The sequence below is a fragment of the Perca fluviatilis genome, chromosome 10, assembly GCF_010015445.1.
Source record: "Perca fluviatilis chromosome 10, GENO_Pfluv_1.0, whole genome shotgun sequence".
In the NCBI taxonomy this organism is placed as follows: domain Eukaryota; kingdom Metazoa; phylum Chordata; class Actinopteri; order Perciformes; family Percidae; genus Perca; species Perca fluviatilis.
Genome location: NC_053121.1, coordinates 351,476 through 370,422, shown reverse-complemented (window position 1 = coordinate 370,422; position 18,947 = coordinate 351,476). Strand labels below are relative to the sequence as shown.

General features: G+C 42.0%; 1 protein-coding gene across 7 annotated transcripts in view; it reads right to left on the bottom strand.

Moving 5' to 3' along the window:
- Nucleotides 1-18,947, bottom strand: part of ablim3 (actin binding LIM protein family, member 3) — a 50,562-nt gene that overhangs the window by 22,791 nt on the left and 8,824 nt on the right. For 6 of the 7 annotated variants that reach the window (XM_039812967.1, XM_039812970.1, XM_039812965.1 and 3 more), the window contains exons 2-3: nucleotides 16,557-16,694; nucleotides 3,324-3,507 (exon numbers count right to left, since the gene is read on the bottom strand). In XM_039812967.1, coding sequence (XP_039668901.1) covers nucleotides 3,324-3,507; nucleotides 16,557-16,694 — 322 coding nt within the window. The remainder of the gene's footprint in view (nucleotides 1-3,323; nucleotides 3,508-16,556; nucleotides 16,695-18,947) is intronic. The other variant, XM_039812966.1, reaches the window with a different exon arrangement.

The window sequence follows — 18,947 nt, the reverse complement described above, 5'->3', positions numbered from 1 at the left end:
TGACATGAGCAAAAAGTCTGTATTAGACACGTGAAGCCTGTTTTCTGAGTTTGTGTCCACTTCCAAGCATGACACGCTAAATCTTGCATGTACCGTATAAGCACCTGACCTGAGATATCCCAGTATGAAGTCCAACTTAAACACAGGAAATGCTGTGATGGTGCAGAAGAGTGTGTCTGACCTTGTCTTTACCTGTGTGTTGCTCTCACTCCCTCAAGACACTCATGCCTTGTCAGCCTTTCTCAGTGCTTTAAAAATTTACTCTGTTACATATTTAATGCATGTTCCCTCCCCCCCCCCAAACTGGCCACAGAAGTAAAGCTATTTCTGGCTTTAGAGATATGCCCTTTGGTTTTGATCACTTTCTTAAAAAAAACATCAGCACAGGAAAGTAAACCCTGCAATCTGCCTTCATTATAGCTGGGGCTGTGTTGACAAAGAGAAAGGGAGGGATGATGATGAACACATAAAGGAAGACGATGGCATGAGGACGGTGATTAAGAGCGGGAAGATGATGACGGTAATGATGAGGATGAGGGGGAGCAGACAGAGGAGGAGGAGAAGGAAGACAGGATGGGGGAAAATAGAGAAGGTACAAGAAAGAATTGTGAGCAATGTGACAGAGGGCAGACAGAGCAGGAAAAAAGACATTCACCCTTGGGCTTCTCGCTGTCTCTTCCAGTTGACTCCACACACACTGACAGACACACACACACACACACACGCGTGCGTGCGCAGACGTAACATCCCGTCACTGCCAGGGCTGGTCCACTGGCCAGTCGGTGTCAGTTTGGCATGTTTATCAGCCAATAGCAAGCCGATACACAACAACAGACAAACACTACTCTCCTGGATTGAGGTAAGGGAAGATCACACTTACGTAAACCTTAAACAGTAACACATCGAAAACAGACAGGGAGGGAGGAAGAGCAAAAGAGAGCAAAACAAACAGTGACCAAGGGACTTTTTAAGAATTGGGCATGAAAGAGAAAGAGAATGGAGAGTGACAAGAGGAGTGAAAAGGTGAAGTAAAAAGAGGAAAGGCGCCAACAGGGCTGACTGGTACTTTGTTCAGGAGGAGCTTAACACGAGCACTGATGGAGGTCAGAGGAGAGATGGCCTACTTTTACTTAATCTAACAGCGTGAAACACCAGGTCAGCTCTCTTTTTGGAAACGTGTCTCGACTAAGCAAAACGAGCTTTCCAGTCAGACTGACTGACATGCAGGAGCCGAAACTGAAACAAGACTGAATCATGAGCTGATAAAGAAATGAGTCACATATGCATACAATATATTTTTTGAAAGATGCAACTTGTGTACCATCATTTCAGGAAGGATTGCACGGTCATGAGGCAGCAAACAGTCATTCATTTTATTTTCAGTAGCTCCTCAATTCATCTCCTGTTCGCTGTTATGCTTTATCACACTACAGAGAGCAGTACAGATAAAGAAGTGATTAAAGTAAATCGTACAGCACACACACACACTGTTAAGTTTAAGGTCTAATCCATTTTTTTCCCATCTTTGGTTCGCCTGGTCTCCTTGTGCAATAATGCTTGTGTGTGCTTGTGTAGGGCTGGGGACCAAACGTCGATACTTTTATGGCACCGACCAAAATACTCCGATGCTACGAGTATCGAAAAATTATTTATCTTTCGGTTCCAAAAGCGTCTGAGCGCGTAAGCGCAAGCTTATCTGTCCTCTCTGCATATTGACAGAGAGCAGAGCTCTGACACACACGCACACACACACACACACACACACACAGAGGTGCAGACGGAGTAAACTACGTGGGCTCTGCAGTTTTGTTGAAGTCCCAGTGAGTCACGGCAATGCCGATAATGTGGTTTCAAGTGTGGTTACGGTTTTACAAAACTTCACGCAGACATCGTATGATATTAATGGAGAGCTGAAAGCAGTCGCCGTGCTGTTGACGTTACACTTCCTCTGAGACAAGCAGGCACAACAGTGGTTTCGGTGCCCTGATGACTGACTGACAGGCTGAGGTTGTAAGGCAAGGCAACTTTACTTCTACAGCACCTTTCAGCAACAAGGCAATTCAATGACATTCCTTTGCACTTCAGTTAGTTCTCCATCAGTTCAATGTTGACAACAATCACCAAGTTTATTGTTAAAGGTTTGTGTCATTTTGCAGTTTGCACTAAAAAGTCTTTGTTCTTTACATTCCTTTGCATTTTAGTTAGTTCAATATTAGCCTGTACACAATGTCATTTGTTAATTTATTTATTATTTATAATATGTTCATGTTGTGGCAAAAAGGTTTCTCTTTCTCTTTCTGTTAATTTTGGGTTAATTTCTGTTCAATCCTGAGTATCTGACTGGCGCACCCCCCCCTATCCAAAATGTAGATCTACACTGTACTGATCTGGGGATTTTAAATATGACATAAAACACATAGTTTCGGCGTGCAGTGGGTGCAGATGAACGGTGTGTGGCTTCCCTCAGTGGCGCCAGTGCATGGAACTCGGAGCAGCCGAGGTCTGCAGAGATTCACTGGATCTCAGCGTACCTCTGTGACACGTTTTGCGCCATCCGGCGGATCTCAGCAGACCTGCGCTGCTCTGCTCAGCTGGGAGCTCCGTGCGCTGTGGCCACAGAGGAAAGCCACACACCATTCATCTGCACAAACTGCCCACACTGCCATGACACAGAGCTGGATGTTAAATCAGCAAAATATCTCTTTAAGTAGCATGGGTAACTATGTACTAGGAGTAGTGCATAAAACCCTTGGTGGCTAAGCCAACATTTTAAAGCTGTACCAATCAATATTTTTATATTAATGATGGATGAATAGACTGCATATAATATAAAAAGTGTTGCCTGTTGTGACAAACTCACAGAAAATTATTCCCCAACTGCACTTGCTCTGAGCTCAGTTTTCAAAAAAAAAATCATACAAATGTATATCATCTTATACCAAATGGCAGAGAGAAACTAGCTGGTGAACATAGTGGAATATTTAGCACCTTAAAGGACAATTCATCAGCTGTTTGCGCTAGCTTGTTTAAAGGTAGAGACACATTCGTTTAGCATGAGAACGGTCAACTCGGTACACAGATGTTATTAACCCCTAGGTTCATTTTGCGCGGGAATTGTCCTTTAAGAACCAGATATTTTGGTCAGGAGTTGGTGAAGACCAAAACAAAGCTAAAAGTAGAATGAATATTGGACTTACTTTTGCCAGGGGGTTAGACACTTCAAAACAATAATATTGCCGTATTATTGCCCAACCATATGTAGCCTTCTACTGTAAACATATATACAGTAGGAGACTGTGTGTGTGTGTGAGTGTTTTGTGTACCTGCAGACACTGCAGACAAAGCACATGGGGTGGTATGTGCGTCCCAGAGCGGAGACCACCTCTCCTGTAATGAAGCTGTCACAGCGGTCGCAGCGTGTACCGTAGAGCCGCTGATAGTCTGCCGTGCAGATGTACTCTCCTTTCTTCTGGAAGAAGCCAGATCGTGCCAGATCACAGTTACACACTGTGGAGAGAACAGGTGAGAGAAAGTGAGAAATCAGGACACTCAAAACACAAAAGCACATGCACTAACTTGTCATATGATTTTAAAAATCATATGAAAAAACAAAACAGTCAACAGCATTAAGTGTTTTATGAATTGTTTTATGAAATGTTTTGCCATGTTTCTTGCATTAGACATGAGATATTTTTCTCAGTCTAAGCACCCTCCCTTTTACCTGTGTGGGGATATGTGCTTATTTGTGGTGTGTGTGTTTGTGTTCACACATGACTGCTAGGGAAGTTATTCAGCTCCAGACAGTGGTGAGCCAATTTGCTCTGATGGGAATATAATGATATAATCAGTGGAAAAGTAATTTTGTGCTAAACAACGTGAAGAGGGAGACAAAACGACAGACCACAAGTTCCCCGCATCATCAGAACACCGACTGCAGTCTCATTAAGTACCGATGGAAAAGGCACCAAAAGCATTTGCTGTGAATGCACAAGGTGCATGCTCAGTTTGTGTGTGTGTGTGTGTGTGACTACATTGTGTATCCTAAGCAGACAATGTATGCTACAGCGCTTTGCCATGTAACAGAGTAAATTCCAGTGGGTGTAATAGTATAGCTAAGAGGCTGTTTCACTGGGTCAGTGGCCAGTGTGGTTGCTGGTCTCTGGTTTCTCCCAGTCTATGCGGTTGACAGTTTTTTGTAACCTTCGGCAAGAACACACATGGCACGGATGAAGGTCACATGCTGTGTTAAACAAATCCAGATTTTCGCATGATGTGTATTGTTCATAAGTAGTTACCCATTTTCCAAAATTGTATTAAACAAGTGAGACTTTCTTGAAACTACCATCAAGAGAACGTAAACCTTCACCACTGTTGAACTTCACCCTCTTTTTGGGCATTATAGCCTTCATCCAATTATTACTTAACAAAATTACAACCATCGTTTAATTGCTCAGCTGGTAATGATACGTGTAACATCCGACCAGTTCTGCCCAACAGAATATGGGTGTGGGGGTTGAGAGTTTTTGAAAATATGCTTATTAACTTGATTAGGCAACTGGTTAGCTTAGCTAAGCATAAGGGTTGGAAACAGAGGGACACAGCAAGCTTGGCTTAGAAATATAATCTACGTGAAAAAACTGCTCATCATGAGGTTAACAATATCAGGTCCAACTGACAATGCTGAAAGCTGCTTGTGCTACACTGCCAGTGAAAGAAGATGAATTGTGCCACAGTAAATAAAGCAGTAAACATTTTAAACTCAACAATGCATCAATCTGAAGCACCTTAAATACCAACAACTTGCTGCTAATAAATGGCTTCATCCTGGCCAAGCTATAGAGACAAGAGGTGCTGCTATACAGGCTAAATTTGGCTCCCTATAGCCACCATATATGTCAATGATAGCCACCAGATTTCAGTGTATGCTGGCAGGCTGACAGTTCATAGACAGACAGATAGACAGACAGACAGACACACACACACACACACACACACACATGCACACACATGCACATAAACCCTTCAAAGGGGCTCATTTAATCTCAAGCTGTTTATGAGTGGAGCGTATTGACTTAATGGTGTAATAAAAGATCAATGGGCCCTCACTTAAAAACAAACCAATCTCAGCTCCCACAGGAGGATGGAAACACATAAATCCATCCCTGATGAGATGGCATTGTGCGTATGCAGAGATAGGATGATGAAATGGGACAGTGTGTATGGTGAGATATGATGATGGATCTTTAGCATTGTGACAGGTCATTGGCATCAAGGCAAGGCAGCTGGGGGAGAGCAGAAGAAGGGAGGAAAGTGAATAATGAAGAAACAGGGATGCATGAGGAAGACCAGAGCTAATATTTTAAATGGCCTGTTTATAAAAAATTGTTTGTGTGTGTGTGCAAACCACATTTCCAGAACCACTGAATGGCACAGAGCTTCAAAAAGTGTCCCTGCTGCATTTTAAACCAGACTAACTAAGGCTCCTACCATAAATCCAAACCACAGGCTAGCTGATGCCTTCATGGAAAGGGGAATGGGAGAGTAAATATTTCCACATCTACTACATCACGGAAAAAAATGCTGTGTCTTGAAATGGTCCAGTGCATTAATTTAGTAAAAATGTGTTTAATCTTTTAAAACTAAATTGTACAAAATATTCTGCGCTATAATTTTCTTTTTTTCTCCTCGCTTTCTCCCTCTTTGCTATGCCTCTCTCTCTCTTTGGAAATGATTTGCTTTTCATTCTGCGCACAGATTGATTTTGAAATGACTGCAATCTGCTCAATTAGACTAATGCGCTTCATTAGCATATGGAGGCCTGACCAAATCACAGCCGGCAGACTGGATCTGCTCAGACTGGATTGGATAGGCTGGCTGGATGGTTCACCTGTACTGGCTAATCATATTGTTTTATTCTGACTGGACGATTGGCTGGATGCCTGGCAAAGGACGTCCCCCTTCCTCAGTTGCCATAGGAGACGTAAACCTTCCACAGTTGCCCTAGAGACAGCTCGGTCCCTGAGACTGAACGATGTGGTGGTGGCACATTTGGTTTTGTTGTGGTAGAACTGGTGGCTGTAAATACCAAATGTTGTTCAGTGAGGATGACTTTAAATCACTTTGAAACCTTTTGTCATGGCAAAAACATTTAACTGACATATTCCAATCATGTGACAAAAACTAAATGGTCCAATCATATTTAATTTGTTAAGTTCTCACTTTACCAGCAAATATTCAAGGAACATTTCTCAAAGCTAATTAAAGGCACTATACGTAAAACAATAAAACCATGTAAACTCAAAATATATTTACATGAACTGTATATATGTGAAGTATATTACACAGCGTCCCTTTAAGTAAGAAAATAATGTCACAACCAACTATACTTTTCACTTCAAGAGATCATCTGAAAGTTCAACGTGATATTCATAGACACATACTCTACATATCAGACTCCAAGCGTTCCTTCATTGGTTGAGAACATTTAAAGTCCATTGGATAAGCTAAATAAAATGCATGATCATGTAGAAAAAGATTTGCTGGGCACCTGGTTAGCTCACCTGGTAGAGCAGGCGCCCATATATAGAGGTTTCCTCCTCGACACGGCAGCCCTTTGCTGCATGTCCCTCCCCCTCTCTCTCCCTTTTTAAGTCTTCAGCTGTCCTCTATAAATAAAGGCTAAAAAATGCCCAAAAAAAATCTTTAAAAGAAAAAGGTTTGTTTTTCTTGCAATTGCACCTGACTCAAAGATAAATGCAACCTTTTGTCAAACCTCCCAATTACAGCCTCAATTTTTAACACTCTACTTGCAAGCAAGCCCTCTACTTTTCAAGCTCTCTCATTTCAGCCATATCCATTAAGCAGAAGTTTTAAACTTCTCCCTCCACATGTTGTAGTTGCCAGCACAGTGGGTGGAGTTGGGTCAGAGCTTGCTGTCTCTGCTGCCGCAGAGACGTGGCTTAGCTTGGCTCCGAGATGAAAGGCTTTGGTTACAGCCTCACAACCAGCTCCACAAAAACAGCAGCCCAAGAAAACCAACGTAGAACCAGCCTGGTCTGTCTTACTGTCCTATGAATGGCCTTTGGGGATTTATACTGATGCTACTCATGGGAATAAACACACAGTTAGAGTGGGAAATCATTATTATGTAGAATTCCCAAGTTAATGAAAAGTTAGAACTATGTGTAATTTCATGGAGACATAGTTAGATTCCTCATCAATTAGCTTCCTAAACCAAACATAATCAGCTTTGCAAGACTACATCAAAGACTTCATTTCACCTATTTGCACATTCTATGATCTTTTCCTGAATGGCGCTCTAATGAGGAAAAATAAAAGATGCTGCTTCTCTCCTTCATATTGCTCTTTTTTGGCAACGCAGGAAGTTAGCATCTAGATCACAAGTGTAGTGATTAGAGGTTAGCATGTAGGCCGATGTCTGCAGCTTTGGTCATTAGAACTGCACTGATTAGGCACCTGAAGGGGGTCCACATGATTGGGTATTTATCTCTAGCCAACAGACGCAATTAAAATTCCCTTCTCAAAGTCGGCCCAGGCCGGAACCCCAAAATAGTGCTGACAACCCCGCCTCCTCCCCTTCTCTGTCTCTGTCTTTCCGTTTCAAGACTGCTTCCAAATCTTTGTGGCTCCGAGCACAAGTTCTCCACTTTATCTCACTTTTCTTTTCTCACTCCAGGACTGGACCTCCATGCAACCTTCCCTTTCTTTCACTTTGTGACTCTTCCCTGAGCTCATTATGTTACTGTTAGGTCTTCATATAGTGCTCTTAAGCAAATGGACATGCTTTGTACAGTACTTCAAAGTAGCCCCGCAGCACATTCTAATTGTTTTAGCGCTGCTGTCAACATTATGCTAATTGCTGAGGCTTTTTCCCCAAAATAATAGGGACAGCCACTGTTTAGCAGAGAGGCATGTATGTCGTGGGGCAGTGACAAGTTTCAGCAGGGGAGTAGTCACCTATTCACCCCCACATCTGTGCTACCAACGTGGGGCCCAGGCTCACCCTGTCTACCAGCTCTTAACTCTTATGACAAGAGGAAACACTTCAAGAGTAAATAATGTGTTTTCGAAAGTTGTGCCAAATCCCAGTGGGAGAGAGGAGGCGGTCAGACAGAAAGGAAGAAAAGTGAAACAAAAAGTCTACAAACACACTAGCAAGCTTTGTGAAGCTGTGCTCGGGCATGGTCACAATGACAATGCTAATATTCTAACTTTAAGCAGGTACAGTGTTTATCATGTCACTATTTTAGTTTAGCGTGTTAGCATGCTAACATTCGCTAATTAGTACTAAACAAAAAATACAGCTGAGGCTGATGGGAATGCTAAATTAATTTGGGTCATAAATCGTAGTGTGACACGTTAACCTGATGATGGCACTAGATGAAAAGTAAGGATCACTAAAGTTAATACAATCCTCTGAGGAACATGAATGTCCGTACCAAATTTCACAAAAAGCCATCAAATAGTTGTTGTGACATTTCACTCTGTAACAAAATGTCAAATGGCACTAGAGGAAAAGTCAGAGAATCACTGAAGTCAATAGCTGTGGCAACTGCGTCCCATGCCTTCTCCTTTTTTCGTGGATCTTTATAACAAGTCGTCTCCACCTCTTCAATTAACCTGCCGTCGTCCATCCTTGCCAACTCGAAGTGTAGACTTATTTATTTATTACATTTATATATCTACATTGATGTCACAACCTCGAGACTTTCAAACATCAAGATGTCATTTATTAATATGCATTTGTGTCTAAATGACATATAAATAAAAAAAAATATTTTCCTATTCTATTTTGCCTGGAAACGCTTCCAACACGCTCGCGTCTCGCGTGAAAAATAGGCATCGGTTCTAGCTAAGCATAAGGGTTGGTGGCTCGAGCCGCGCCTGACACACATGTCTCACGCAGGCAGTGTGGAAGCTCTAACCTGTTAACATGGGAGCCGAAATAAAAACGGACACGCCACGCGGCTGACATGCTCGCGCAACGCGTGCAGTGTGTAACCGGCTTTAGGATTTATCATCTGGTAACAATGAATGTCTGGTCAACATTTTGTGTCAATCCATCAAGTAGATATTTTACTATATAAGTGACAACTTTTAGCTACTGGTTGCGCTAAAAGAAAGGATCCAGAAAGTCATTATAATTCATCCTCTGGGGACGTGGAATATCAGTTCAATGGCAACCCACTTCATTGTTAGGATATTCTACTCATAACCAAAAATGTCAACCCTATGATGGCGCTAAAAGAAAAGTCAGGCTATCACCAAAGTCAGCAGGGTTCATCCTCTGGGAGCCGTGAGTGTCTGTACAAAAGGTATTGGCAATACATCCAATCGTTGTCGAGATCTTTCAATCTGGACTGAAGTGGCCAACTTACCGACTGACATTGTCATCCCTAGAGCAATGCCACATGCAAGGCTATCTAAAAGAAAACCAGTAACAGAAAACAGACGGATATATGGTCGTAGAAAAGGGCAAGAGGAGAGAGAGAGAGAGAGAGAGAGAGAGAGAAAGAGAGAGAGAGCGAGAGAGAGAGAAGCAGCTAAAGGCTAAAGCAGAGAGAAATTGTGCATGAGTGGCAGGGTTCCCCGAGCATTTGGCAGCAGTAGCTGATGGAGGCAGATGGTTGCCCAGTGGAGTCCCTTCATACCAGCAGACCAGCCCCGATGCTGAGGCCTTCAGCTTTTAACCCTCTGAGGGCTGATAAGACACTCAGCTGAGGGGAAAAGGCATAAATAAAAGCTCTCACACACATGGATAACCAACTGAGATGGGGCCTTTTGATAAGCAATAAAAATGCTCTACAGCTCCAGCCCTGTACAGATGTACCGGCTTAGTGTGTGTATGTGTGTGTTTGTCCAACACAGCAGGGTTTGTTGCTTAATGATCCTCTTTCTTTATCATTCAGAGATCACTCCTTCACTGAGCCAGACACTTGCACGCTTACCACACACACACACACACACACACACACACACACACACACACACACACACACACACACACACACACATAAACATAATAGGCAGGGCGTCGGTGTGTCAAAATCCCTCAGGACAGTGACGCTTCAGAGAGACAAGCGGAGGACTAATCCCTGCCATCTATCCTGGATCCTGGAGAGTCGTCGCAGAAAAGCGCCGCTGCCTGCCGCGCTCCCCTCTCTCTTCGCCGGAATCTCTCCCTAGCAACCAGGCATTGGCGTGGTGATTGGACCAGTGTGCCAGCGGTTGCTATAGCTACAGGAAGCTCCCCTTCCCTGTAACCCCCCACTTTTTTTCTGTGCAGTGTGTCTCTTTTTCTATAACCTCTCTTTCTTTTTCCCTTCATCCTCTTGCTATTTGTCTTTTTTCTCTCCCTCCTTCCCCTCCACTATCTATCTCAGTCTGTACCTCGCTTTCAGAGAACAGAGTGGCGGCACAGTACAGTAGGTCTGTGTTATTAACGCAGAGGTTGAGTGATGGGGGCTAATGGCATCCAAAGGGAGGCTGAACTGAGTGAAAAAGTCTGCAGAGAAAAAGACAAAGATGCTGCAATTTCACAAGAGCACTGGTGAGAACAGAGGCTGGAAATGGAGCATTAGCAGAGCATTCAAGTATTTATCTGACCCGTCTGTGCAAATCTGCTATTCCCTTTAGCACTGTTTTATGAGAAAAATCTGTTATTGTCTCTGAAAATAAATAACTACTGGGAGCAGCTTGGCAGTTTATGTGTGAAAGTGTCTGTGTTTGCATCTGTCTCTGTCTGTAGTTGTATATTTGTTTCTGTGTTTTCTGATAGTGAGTTGGCTGCACGGGGAAACACGTGCACATTTTGCCTTTGCATGTGATTTATTTGTGTGATAGCTTTGCGCTCGTGCCACTGACAGGCCCTGCTGTTTCTGTTGGAATCCAAGAGTGCCAATTATGCTTCAGAGGCTGGATAAATGTGGTCACTATGTCATTAGGCCAGTATGCACGAGTCAGCCCGTCTGCCGGTAATACAACACCACATTATCCATACTGTACAGCCCGCTGCTACACTGAGAAGTGCTACGAGATCCACACATACACCCCCACTGCCTTCTCTATGTCTGGAGTTGATGCATCAATCTGTGAGCTGGCTTCTGTCTTCAGCATTTTCCACAGACTTCTTTCTTGAGCTGATTGCACGGCTGTTCTTTCGGACTGTAATCAGCTGCAGAATAATGGGTTCAAATGAGAGGTTAAATGCACATGATTAGTGATCTGTGCTGCTTCTGACTAATGCATGAGAAAGGAATTATGATAATGTGTCATAAGGATGTGGCTCGATAAAGTGTGGGGAAAGACAGGAGGAGGATGAAATGATGGATGGGATGGAGTGATGTATTTCTACATTCTTAGTGAATGTGTGTGCTCACAGAACAACTCTGAGTGTGTCTGACTGTTTGAGACTGTGATTGTGATTTATTCAGAGGGGCATAGTCAGCCCTTTTGAGGGAAAAGGAGACATAAAGAAAAAAAGAAAAGAACAGGAGAAGGAGAAAAAACAAAAATTGTATGTCCTGGTTTTTCAGTGTAAATGAATGGACTGAGGCACACACAATATCATTGATCAAGGTCAATAACCTGAGTACACAAGCTTATTCTCTTAAAAAGCAAATAATGAAATCAAATGTTGACACAATCCAGTCACACAGTTCATAAACACATCCAACAGATAATGCAATTGGCAGCTGACAGCGGACTGTTACTCTGGCGCAACGGTATAATACAGTTTAGCCATTAGCCTCCAAATTCACACCCCGAATGCCAATGTCATCCTGTCCCAAGATGAGAAATGGATTTCATGCTTGGATGACTGTCATCAGGAAAGAAAGGGAGAAAGACAGAGTAAGAAACAGAGAGAAAAAGCAACAGAGAGATGGAAGACAATATAGAAATTTGATCCCAAAACCTGCTACTCCATTTACAACCATTCAGCCTCGGAAAATATACAGGGGATGTAATGAAAAGCAGAGAAGAGAAGCACAGAGAGAATAGACTGAGTTTATGAAGTTCAACAGAACATGCAAGATGTTTGTTTGTGAGGCAGTGAACAATAAAAGCTTTAGAAAACTGCTGGCTCTGCAGAGGCCCATACAGGAGAGCATATTATGGACTGGGATGTGGCAGAGTCTAGCCAAACAATAGTGCCACATTGCCTCATGGGATGAGGAGAGCTCTCTGGAACCTGAGAGGGGAGGGCTGTCTGATGGGTGTATCTAACATGATGCTCATCAGTTTTCCATTACGGTATCGCTTTTGTGAGTAAAAGGGAAATAAAAAAGGAAGAAGAGCAAATGAACCAGATTGGTATTACACTCGAGTGATGATGTAATGTTTAAGCGACACAAACAGCACCCCCATCCCCCCTCTTCTTCTCTTTTCTGCTCGCTTCCTGTGTTCACCCCCCTTTTTCTCTGGGGCACAGAACAGAGCCTTACGATTGGTTAATAGAACCATAGAGATGCTGAGAATATCCACCAACCAGGGCCAGGGTGCCCCTTTACACCGTTACCACAGCAACCCCTCACAATCACAGCAAGCGTGCACACATGTATGGATGTGCACACTCATATGGTTGAGTGCATGTGTGTATGTGTGCACTGTATACAAGTGTTTTTAATGTGTGTGACGGCAACACGTAGAAACCATGTAACAACAGCCCCCCAGTGAGTTGATCTACTGCAGCTCATACAGTAATAAACCCAACTTCCTCAGCTCCTTCTCCTCCACAACAGCTGCTGCAGGAACGGTGTTGTGGACTTCTTTCACTCTTTGTTTTGTACATGTATTTGGGTCCGATTGATTTATTAAGATGGACATTTGAATGAAATGCAGTATGTGCAAAAATATATGTAACAGTATTACAAAGTCTAATGAAAAGGTAACTGTGGCAGCCAGCAGGATGTCCACAGACAATGCTCAAAAGATTTACCATAAACAGGAATGATCAGGAATAAATCTGTAAAAATAAAGTTCTACACAAGATTTGTTGAATAAAGATACATACGAAATTGTGCCTATTTATAATTATAATTTTTTAATGAAACTATTAAATTATTGTCCATTAGCAGTGACAATGTGATGCAAAATTTTAGAAGATAGATAGATAGATAGATGGATAGATAGATAGATAGATAGATAGATAGATAGATAGATAGATAGATAGATAGATAGATAGATAGATAGATAGATAGATAGATAGAAAGATAGATTGATTGATTGATAGAAGTAATTTCAAGCTTTCGGATACTATTACCTATACCTAATACCTATTTTCACTATTTTCAGTGGTCCAGTTGTATACTGCTGCATTTTTAACAACCTGTCTGTTTAACGTACTGTAAGGTAATACATGTTTAGTGCACTTAAAGTGATGGTTCGGGGTAGTTTCTCCCTAGGGTCCTTTGCACCATGACCTCGAGCCAAACATCCCCCCAGAAGCTTTTTTCACCTGGGTCTAACACTGGACGAGTTAGTGTTATCAGCTGAATAGCTTAGTGCAGGCGCTAATGGATCCACGTTTGTAAGTTACCCCACTAATAATGCCCGAAATGATACCAAACGTCTACACTAGTACAAATAGGTTATGTACTCATAAAACGATGGATTGTAAAGTTTGTAAGTACACCCGGAGTTTATGTAAATAACACTTGCCTGTTGGCTTCTGCTCTCTGCTGCTGCTGCTGCTACCGGGCAGTAAGACGAGTGCTTAGGGCCGTCTACAAATTACTACACCGAAAAGAGATACAACAAAAATATTTATTGCACTAAGCTTTTCAGCTGATCACGCTAACTCTCCCAATGTTCGACCCAGGTGAAAAAAGCTTCTAGGGGGTTGTTTGGCTCGAGGTCATGGTGCAAAGGACCCTAGGGTGAAATTACCGAACCATCACTTTAAATTAGAGAAATATAATGCATTTGCCTTTACCTATACGCCAGTGTGACATAATGACAACATAACTCAGTTGAGCCCATGAGAAATATAATGGCTGGTGAACAAAGTGAAGAGAGATTTGTTGGAAATGATGTCAGAGAAGCCCATTATAATGCAGACATGGATGCTTTTTTTTAAATAGTCTGAAAATTACTGAAAGTAACCATGACTGACTGTCTTTGCTTTAGCAACTGTATTAACATAAAACTGAGTACACTTGCTCCAGGCTGTACAGCAGCAGCGTTACAAATACAATTCCTCGGATCTTTGATTTCTGATTTGCACATGCACAAATACGTGACTGTCATAAACCCCTTTCAGACTTGTACTTAACTCTACACATGTAGAGAAGTTTTTTCTTTTCATTTTTTTTTCTCGAGTCTTGCTAAGCGAAGAAAACATAACATTCCATACATCGGATCGCCAGTTTCCCAAATTTTACACTTTCAGTGCCAACTGCTTGCAGCATAAGACTCCAGAAAAACGTTTTACCTGCACAGTTGACAACGTTAGCAAAATACTTTATTTTTTTTCATTTATTAAGTTAGTTTTACTTGAGGCATTTGGGCTGTAAGAAAGGCTGACTAATGATATAGTCTATATAATAATTTCTAACAAATTACCTATATTTAGCCTACATTATTAGATTGACTATTTCTTGGCTTGGCATGTAATCTCCATAAATTATTTCTTTTAAACAGATAAATAAATTCCTTTTTAAACATTACAATAGTGAAACACATGACACACCAGGGCTCCAGACTAACTTTTTGCCTTGGACGCACTGGTGCGCCTAACTTTTTTATTTAGGTGCACCAGCACAAAATTTAGGTGCACCCAATTTTTTCCTCACGTCGCCATTAACGCTGAATGGCGATACACGATATATAGCTCTGTATTTTTTTACAAAGTGGGCTAAATGTTCAGTTTTAAGTCAAAGCCACTTTTCACAAGCTCTTTTATTAAAACAGATTGTGATTAAAATAAAACGCAAAGACAGGGTTTCCTTTACCAGTTTGAAAATATACAGCTGCAACACATGTAAATGAAAGTTATCTGAAATAAATAGCCTAGGCTATATAAAAAATATATATATATATATATATATATATATATATATATATATATATATATATCACTTGTTTTCAACAACAATAACAGAATGATTAAAAGAGAAAGAGGACGCCCGGATAGCTCAGTTGGTATAGAGGTTTGACTCCGACCTGCGGCCCTTTCCTGCATGTCATCCCCCCCCCCCCTCTCTCTCCCCTTTCATGTTTTCAGCTTTCCCATCTAAAAAAAAAAAAAACAGACAAAAAGACATAGGGAGACAGAGGGAGAGAGGAGGAGTGCGATGGACTGAAGCGTATGCTACTCACAGAGTGACGGCTGACTCATTATGAACGGGTCCAGCACGGGTCGAATGTGCTTTGGCGGGTCACCGGCGTTACACCCGTCTTGTGTAGGCTATGAAATGTCTGTATCGTCACTGCGCTGCATTTTTATGAACTATGATGTGCGACCTAGGAAAAATGTTAGTCGCACCCTTACAAATTTTGGTCACATGTGCGACCAAATATGTCGCACTCTAGAGCCCTGCACACTGATGTGAGATGATGTCACTACTGTATCTATTGCAGGTCACCAGTGCTCACCTGTAGCACTGCAAAGCTAGTTGATACAGTCTCATTAGACCATAGCGTATAACTGAAGGAAAATCCTCTCCCAGTTGGCAGCGCTCCCTCTGCCGGTCTGCAGGAGCCTAAAGCTGCAGACACACCGACCAGACGGCCGACCCTCGGCAGAAAAGGCAGTTGGACTGATCAGTCTACCCGAGTTGGTCCAAAAAGTGCCTCGGAACACACCAAAGCGACGAGACGTAATACGTCTCCATAACAGCAGGTGGCGCTAATCTGTATTGTCGCCCCAAAAATGAAAACCGGCAGCTGATTGGACGAACGCGTCACATGGGTCTGGTTTCTCCGGAAATTCAAAGACAAACTGTCATGGCGGCTCGTACAGAATACGATCTCATATTGTACTAAAATAGTTCACTGAAACGTGTTTCTGAAAACATTTTAAGAGAGAAATAGGCCGTGCAGTTTCTGAATCTGTCTTCATTTCAGATCCGGGTTTCCGGGATAGCACTCCACCAATCAGATGGGTAATTTGAGTCCGACTGCCCGCAGTGCCCGCCCCGCCGATTCTACGTGTCAAATCGGCTCAAATGAAGGCCAAAGGCCCCTCGGACGGCCGACGGCACGGAACACACCGAACAGACTCCCACCGTGGGCTAACAGTTGCACTCAGCATTTATACTAGGAGATTGATGAAGAGTGAGAGTGTGTGTGTGTGTGTGTGTGTGTGTGTGTGTGTGTGTGTGTGTGTGTCGAAGGTGTGACCAGGATGGATGTCTTGTTTGTATTCTTCTGCTATCTTAGTCCCATCTTATGTAACTTTAATAACATTTATGACCAGGACCACCCACGCCTGGACACTTTGTAAGACAACACCTGTTTGTGTGATCACTACAGCTGGTTGTCTACCTTAACACTTGCTGTGTGGTGTTGTTATGGATCGGGTTCCCATGTCTTACCGGTGCAGGTGAAACACTTGACGTGAAAGTGGGTGTCTTGCACTCGTACCACCTCTCCTTTGCATACTTCCCGACATCGCTGACACCGGATTGGTCCAGAACTTTGTTCACCACCCGCAGAGCCTTGGTGATAAGCTGCTGAAGACAAAAAGACACACATTTATTATTCTAGTTTTTTGCTAAGCCCCCCTTAGTTACTATTGCTACACCTGTAAACAGTGATGCCACGTAACACGTTACTTGTAACGCGTTACTCTAATCTGACCACTTTTTTCAGTAACGAGTAATCTAACGCGTTACTATTTCCAAACCAGTAATCAGATTAAAGTTACTTATCCAAGTCACTGTGCGTTACTATTTTTGTCATTTTCCTTAGTAAAAATATATATTTTTGCTCTCTTCTTGCGTCTCGGGGAGTGAAGTCACGTATGCGACAGGTCACGTTTTTCAGCATGAGGACAGGTCACGTGTACCACGCAGCGACACAAACGTAAACAACAATGGAGGGAGGAGAGAGATGGAAATACAGTCACTATATTGAGTTTGTGTCAGCTAAAGACGGCAGTATTAAGGTCCGTTGTACACTCTGTGCTGGTGGCGACAAAGTGCTATCTAGCTACAAAAACACTACGTCAAATTTGAAGAAACATTTGGAGTCGCAGCGCTGCAGTCAAACTTACAGAGCAAGTCCCAGCAGGTGGAGCGGAGCAGAGAGAAGGAGGCCCCCCACTATGGAGCTAGATTTGTTTCTTTATTACATGCGAGAAAATAAATGATCTGAGAGGAAAAAAAAAGTTTGAGAGCAAAAGTTATCACACTGATAGCAAAAAAGCATTTTATGAGAGAAAAAAAAATATTTGAGAGAAAAAGTTTTCATACCAACAGCAAAAAATAATAATATTTGAGACAAAAAAAAGTTTTGAGAGAAAGTATTTTCTCATAGAACATAAAAAATATAAATTTGAAATTTTTTAAATTATTTCTGGAGAAAGAAAATCTCTCTCAAAATACTTTTTAAACTCTCAAATATATATTTTTGCTATCGGGTGTGAAAACATTTTCTCAAAAAAAAAGTGTTTCTCTCAAAACGTTTTTCTTCTTGCTCTCAAAACCTAAGTCTTTGCTCTCGATGCAATTTCTTGCCTCGTGTCAGGATTTTGCTCTCGCTGTGAAAATAATGTCATGGGCGGGCCACGTTCCTATTGGCGAGTCGGTGAGCACCGTCTTGTCTTGGGAGTCGAACTGAATCATTACACTGGCTGAGCAATGCCAGCCAGGGGTATCCAGATACATTGCGCCAAAAAGGAACAATGGCTGCCAGGTCGACCAGAGAGACCCATAAATGTAAGTATTTTCGGCTTAAAGAATTGATTTAAAAATTACGACAGTCTTGTTTTGTGCTCTACACAATCATGTACATAGATATTTGCAACTATATTTGTAACTGAAACGTTTTTAAAATCGCTAGCTTGCTATGCTAACGTTAACGTTAACGTTACATTGCTGATTTGCACAACAGTCCCGCATTTCTCTGCCTTGACTGCATGCATGTCTACATTGTTAACTAAACTCCATTAGCAGCGAAATTAGTTTGATATCAGTGCATAACACTACTTGCTTTGGAGACACATGCTTTACATATACCGTCCTGTATCACACAGGGGCCGGCGGAGAACCCAGCAGCTGATCCACTTTCTGGCTGAAAACGAGCAGTAATCATTTGAATTCATTCCTGTTCATGTACCTGTACATTGTTGTTGGTTATGATACAGGACACTAATGAAAGAAATGGGGTTGGAGGGAAAGGTTACTGGCCAACAGGCATCACACTATGGTCTGGAATTTCAGAATAGCTGTAGTTTTGTTTGTTTGTGGTCTTGTGTGTCTTTTAGTTTTATACATTTGAGTGCCTTTTTTAGTGTGAAATGTAAGTTATTGTTCTAATAGTTGATAATGGTTCTCTACATTTTTCTATAATGTTTTTGCATGTTATGTTTATTTTTTTGGGAAATAAAGACATTTTTTTTAACAAAAAGTGTTTCTGAACATCAATGACATGCAAAACAGTGATAACTGAAACAGATAAACACACCATGCAGTGTATAGAAATATTGATTGCAAACAGACCTAAGTATATATGATGATGTACCCAAGTGGCGTCTCATTTCATAGGGGTATGTTTTCAACAACCATAGTGTGCAACAACCATACAAAGACTATTTTACACAAAACTAGGTGGGACACTTTCAAACTGTATATCAATCACTATCTAACGTTGGCTAGCTATAGGGTTGCCACCTTCCATGCAGACTAGCTGAAAGTTGTACAGGAGGTTGTATATGATGATCAAGCAGTTACTCTTCAGGTGCTTTGAGGCTACCAAGGGCAAAG